Source organism: Carlito syrichta, unplaced genomic scaffold (genome assembly GCF_000164805.1).
Source record: "Carlito syrichta isolate Samal-C Ts95f unplaced genomic scaffold, Tarsius_syrichta-2.0.1 Scaffold314772, whole genome shotgun sequence".
NCBI classification, from domain to species: domain Eukaryota; kingdom Metazoa; phylum Chordata; class Mammalia; order Primates; family Tarsiidae; genus Carlito; species Carlito syrichta.
In genome coordinates this window covers 350,482-356,770 of record NW_007258868.1, presented here as the reverse complement: position 1 = coordinate 356,770, position 6,289 = coordinate 350,482, and the positions used below count along the sequence as shown (strand labels likewise).

The following is a 6,289-nucleotide window of genomic DNA, read 5'->3' as shown; positions in this document are numbered from 1 at the left end:
AAAAGTGTGCTATGAGGGAAAGAAAGGAGGTCAGGATGGACTCAGGTTTCAAGTTGAGAGATCACAGAGATAAGAAAGCAGAAGATGATGGGTTGGGAAGGAATATGAATTTCACTTTGAATATTTCAAGTCTCTAGTCCTATGGAATCATCTAGATTGTGGAATCATCCAGATTGTGGAATCATCCAGATAGTGTGCTGTGGGGTATACAAGATAAAGAGGAACCTATGGGGAGAATGAGGAAAAAGGCAAGCAAAACAGGAAGATATTCAGTAGGGTGTATGTTCCAACTGTCATGAGAGAAAAGAGTTTTAAGAATAAGTAGTTACCAGGTCCAATGCAACAGAAGTTCTTATGACATTAGGACTCAAGGATTTTGTTAGTGACCCAGGCAGAAGCAATGCTGGTAGCCTGAGGGTGGACAGCAGATTGTAGCAGGCTGGAGGGAGGGAGGGAGAGGAAGAAGTGAAATGGATACATGCACTCCTCTTTCCAGAAGATGAGGTCTGGAATTGTGCCAGTCACAGTACATAGCTCTGTCACCAGCAGCTAACACAGTCCTTGATACAGCATGGACACTCTGTACACTTTGTAATGATTTTACGAAGGGAGTGAGAGATTTCAACAATATCTCCATCTAGAAGGTTTCTGTATTAGCTTGTTTTTAACTGTGAGACACGAAAGAAGAAGGAGCTGAGACAGAGAGAGAGAAGAGAGAGGAGAGAGAGAACTTTAGGGTACAGGAGCAAGAAGATATAGGATGGGACAAAGTTCCTAAAGAAGGTGAGAGGGATGAGATTCAGGTGAGTCAAAGGATGAAGGGGACCCAGAAGGAAGAGAAGAACGTGATGAGTGCAGGGTTTGTAGGGATGGCATCACAAAATTATCTAGGCCTTGAGGAGTCACTGGTGATCGTTTCTACTTTTTCTGCAGAATAAGAATCTAGTGTCATGTGTGGAGAATTAAGCAGGAGATATTAGATAAGGAGCCTGAGAATGGTGATGCTTTGCTCCAACTGCTAATAAGGGAATGGCAGAAGTTGCTGACTAGGGACAAGAACCCTCTCCTTGTCTGCACTAGGAGGTAGTGTGAGGTCCAGCTCCAGTCCTGCCCAGGATCCCACCCTTTAAGGATGAGGCACTTCAGCCCTCCTTTCTGATGCTGTAACCACATCCCTACCTTTGACCTATGTACTCTGGACTCCTCCCCCTTGATCGAGGCTGCAGTCTTTCCCCACTTGGAATAAGGGCAAACTCTAATGGAAGGTTTCCCCCATTCTAATAAGATGGAAATCTTTAAAAACAAATGTGTTGGAATTATTGGTTTCATAGAAGAAAATACATCATCAGCCACTCAGTTGAATGGCATGCTATCATTATTCCCTTTTCTTCCAGGAATCTACTATGCAACTGTGTACTGGATGCCGACTGAAAAAACAATAGAAGTCAAAAACATAATGGACAGGAATGGGGATGCCTATGGCTTTTACAATAACTCAATGGCAACCACAGGCTGGAGCATTCTGGAGATCAGAGCTGGGTATGGTTCTCAAGCCCTGAGCAATGAGATCATCATGTTTGTGGCCGGCTTTTTGGAGGGTTACCTCACTGCCCCGTAAGTATCCCAGTCATGGTGGAACAACTGCCAGGCAACCCCTATCCTTTCCTCATCCAGCAGTGGTTCTTGTCATCCTGGCATTGCATAGTAGAATTGAAAATTAGCTGAGGTTGCCCCCTCCCCTCTCTCTCTTTTTCTCTCTCTCAAATTTAATTTCTAAATAAACTTTGCTTGAAAACTTAAAAAAAAAAAAGAAAAGTAGCTGAGGTCATTCATATGTGGTAGAGATGTTATCAGAATTGCATTGTTCCTATAATCAATACTGGTGTTGAAGGTATAAAGCCCCATGTGTGACGCTCTTCAATTCTCATGGCACTTACCTTTAAAAAAAAAAATTTTTTTTTTTTAATTTTTGAGTCGGAGTCTCACTCTGTTGCCCAGGCTGGAATACAGTAGCACAATCATGGCTCACTGCAGCCTTGACCTGGAATCAGGCAATCCTTCTGCCTCAGCCTCCTGAGTAGCTGAGACTACTAGTGTGCACTACCACACCCAGCTCATTTTTTTATTTTTTGTTGAGACAAGGTCTCATTATGTTGTCCAGGCTGGTCTCGAACTCCTGGGCTCAAGCAATCCACAGTCCTCCTGTCTCATCCTCCCAAAATGCTGGGCTCACAGGCATGAGTCACCATGCCCAGCCCCACTTACCTTTTAAAAATCTTTCCTTCTCATGAGACTATTTTAAAAGACAGAGAAGTCATTTCATCTTATTAGTCATTTGTTGTCTGGTAGAAAGCAAATGAGAGGTGGGGTGACTCCTTGAGAACCACAAAGCAGGGAAAGTTAATTGAAAAGACAAGGTAAGAGCATTTATTTTCAACCGTCTTGAAACAATACTTCCATGTGGGCAAAGAGATTTTAAAAGTAAATTTTAATGAGTCTAATATAAATGTTCCTTCCAGTTCTATTGCTACTTGGTTCTGGTGTCCTTGTCTTGTCTTATAAAAATAACAAGGATGTAATTAATAATAATGCAATCAGGATACATACTTTTTAGAGAAAACCTCTTTAAGGAAAATAAAATTGCAACTCACTTAGTGAATCCTCTGTCCTCCTTTGATGTAAAAGGTGTTTTGATGAACTGGCTTACTTACTTCTTTTGTTCTCTGTGACCTAGATTGTTGAGGGCAGTATAACCAAGTCTTATTTGAGCTGTTACTGCCCTTAGTCATCATAAGTAAGGTGTCAACCATATCTATTTCTGAGTACTGGAAAATATGTCAGATGTTGAATGACTAGTTATTGTAGTTATTGGGTTCTGGCTACTCTTTTTTTAAAATTCAAACTACAATTTGTGTTTTTATTTTTATACACAATTTTTGTTTCTCTTCCCTACAAGTCTCTTTGATAGCATACTATGCAGAGATGTATGAAACTTTATAAACTGAGTGATATATATATATATTTTGTGAGTTGGAGTCTCACTCTGTCACCCAGACTGGAGAGCAGTGGCCACTCCTGGCCACTGCAGCCTCGACCTGCTGGGCTCTGGTGATCCTTCCACCTCAGCCTTCCAAGTAGCTGGAACTACAGGCATGCGCTACCATGCCTGGCTAATTTTTTTATTTATTGTAGAGATGAGGTCTCGCCAAGTTGCCCAGGCGAGTCTCAAACCCGCGGGCTCAGGCAATCCACTCACCTCAGCCTCCCAAGGCGCGGGATTACAGGCTGAGCCTCCGAGCCCAGCTCAACTGATATTTTACAAACATGTTTGAAACCATTGTGCATGTAAAAATGTGACCTCCAAATCTTTATCCACTTCTGCATATATCGAGCTCTGGTGGTGTTACTTAAATTAAATTACAAGTTTGGAGAAATTATTCAAACCAAAGTTTTGTAAATATAAATAATTAACTCATGAGTGACTTATATAATGGGTTATTAAGAGAAACTATGTGGTTTGGAGGGAGCAGTTCTAATCTATGAGACTGTTCTGAGGATGACCATGCCTTCCTTGGCTATTTCTGTTGTTTTAGCTGTTCAAGCAATAGGTGGAGTTTGAGGGGGTTTTGACAAAGGTGGCGCTTCTGAGATTCTTATGTCTCAGAAAAATAAAATGTTTTAACATCTTACAGCAGTTACTTTTGGATGTGGTTTCATCATTTCACCTTCATTTTTTTTATATCAAACATTGACCTATTTGAGGGTAACTTTGTCTACTTACTTAAAAAGCCACAGAAAAAGAAGCCATTCTAGTAATAACTTTTTAAATACTTCTACAGTAGAGTAAAATTTAAATTTTGTTTTTTAAAAAAACACATTCAGCTACTATTCAGTAACTGCTTCCTTGTTTAATTTGCCTTTTTGCTATATCTTTTCAAAGAAAATTTGACATATATAAGTCAGCCTTTGAAGATATTTATTTATTTATTTGAGTTGGAGTCTCATTCCGTCGCCCAGACTGGAGTGCAGTGGCATGCTCATGGCCACTCCAGCGCCGACCTGCTGGGCTCCGGCAGTCCTTCCGCCTCAGCCTTCCAAGTAGCCAGAACTACAGGCGCGCGCTACCATGCCCAGCTAATTTTTGATTTATTGTGGAGATGAGGTCTCTCCAAGTTGCCCGGGCTGGTCTTGAACCTGCGGGCTCAGGCAATCCACTCGCCTCGGCCTCCCAAAGTGCTGGGATTACAGACTGAGCCACCGAGCCCTGCCAAAGACTTGTTTTTTTTTAAGCCACTTGCTGCACATTGTAACCCAGGCTTTGAGGATTTGAGTCTGCCTTCCCTTCAGACCGGCAGCAGCAGCCCAAGGATGAATGATTGGGAGTGAAGCAGAGACAGGTCTGGTCATCTCAGCCAACTATTGGATCCGTCAGGAAGAGTTGGACCATTTTTGACGGCACCTCTGCTACAGAGAACAATCTCAGAAGAGTTTTTCAGCCATAAGTACAGAGAGTGATAAAGTCATTGCGGGCAGAATTAAGAGAACAGAGTACTGGAAAGGGCACTGAGTCTGAAATGAGTAAGCTGCATTTACAATGAGCAAGAAGCGGAGGCACTGACTGAATAAGCCGTGCACAAGTTTAAAAGGGAAAATGGAGGCCATGTGTGGAAGGCCCTGAACGGAGGCCCCTTCAACAGTCCTTCTCTACTGCAAGCAGAGAGTGCTCAGAGCTTTCTTGGATTTAAATTTCCTATATCCTGTCCAGTAGTTCATGCCTGTCTAGCATTTGTGTTCATCTCTATCTAGTACTTGTGACTATGAACATTCTCCCAACCTTCTCAAAGATAGGCTTCCCAGATACGTGCTACCAAGAATCTGAGAGGACTTCTGTGGCTCTCCAGAGACTTTGATGTAGCTTATTGAACCAGAAAGGTGTTGGTGAACAGAAGGTGCATGATGAAAAACTGAGGGGGGTGGATGAAAAAGAGAGGTCAGCATTTCTATAGGAAGAGAAGGAAAAGGCGTGGGGACAAGGAAGAGAAGGGAAAAAGAAGGTGAGGGCAAAGAGGGAGGAAGGCGGGAGGAAGAGAAGGGGAGGAAGGAAAGGTTGAAGAATTAACTCAAACCCATCTTTAGAAGAGCCTTTCCCATAAGCTGATTTTCAAACACTGTCATTCTAATAGCATTAATGAAAAATCAAATATAGCAAAAGATTTCCCAGATCAGCATAGTATCTAAAGGGCCTACTCTGTGCCCAGCTGAAAGCCAAGAATGAGAGCCTGACCCACTAATGACCAAGCTCACTTAAAACAGACCCCTGGCAAGGGGTTGAGGAAGATGGGAGAGAAGGAGGGTGTCACTTTTTCCTTTCTCTTCATCTGATGTTGTCTAGGTTGAAGGCCCATTGCACATTTTGATGTCCAAGAGTTTATTCTGAAGGCAGGGATATGCCAAATGGACTAGAGGAGCTGGGCTCATAAAGGCAAGAACCCCAGTTGGGAGAATAGAGAAGATGCTGGATCTGTGGGGATGCATCTCCCAGACCAAAGGTACCACCAAGGACTGCTGCAATCAGCTTCACAGCTGCATAGCCGACTACCCTGTCTCAGCCGAGCAGTGAGGGGCAGCGTGGCTCCCTCTGAGCAAAGGTATTCAGCATTCTCTGAAGCAAAGCAGAAGAGCGTAAAATGTCAGCCATCTGGAAGCCACAACAATAGCCCACAGACCAATAACGGAGAAAAAATACCGGTCACAGGCTAGGTTTTATTTGTTTTTCAGCTACACGTGGGCAATTGCCTGAGAAACAATACCATCTTTACTCACAAACATCATTTATCAACTTAAAACATATACTCCTGGGGATTGCTACTTGGAACCACTTTGCAAGGTTTGATACCACACATTTAGACACAGCCTTTGAGCAAGGGCATCTGAGCCTGGGCTGGGAAGCAGCGTTCAAACCAGATGGGCCAAAAGAGCCTTCTTTTTGCATTTTCCTCTTAGCTTGCAAAGTTGCCCATGCATATGCCAAGGGGAGTGGGAAGCTTAGGGCTTCCACATCACCATGTTTAAATGGTGTTCCTTACATTCTCCTTCATCTTCAGGGGAGGCGAGGTGTGAGAGGACGGCCACTGTGAGATGAACAACTTAGATAAAGGAGATGGGTTTGATCACCTTGGAAGATTTTACTCGCTCCAAGTCAAGATAGCAAGTGTAAACTTACATGAAATATCCTCAAATCCTCAGAAGTCGTTTCCTTCGAAGTTGTCAAAAATTTTTTGCGCTGGGC

At 43.0% G+C, this 6,289-nt stretch overlaps 1 protein-coding gene across 1 annotated transcript in view; it reads left to right on the top strand.

The window, feature by feature from the left end:
* Nucleotides 1-1,393: 1,393 nt before the first annotated feature.
* Nucleotides 1,394-6,289, top strand: part of PLBD1 (phospholipase B domain containing 1) — a 49,703-nt gene continuing 44,807 nt past the window's right edge. The window contains exon 1 of the mRNA XM_008071876.1: nucleotides 1,394-1,614. Coding sequence (XP_008070067.1) covers nucleotides 1,421-1,614 — 194 coding nt within the window. The 5' untranslated portion in view covers nucleotides 1,394-1,420. The remainder of the gene's footprint in view (nucleotides 1,615-6,289) is intronic.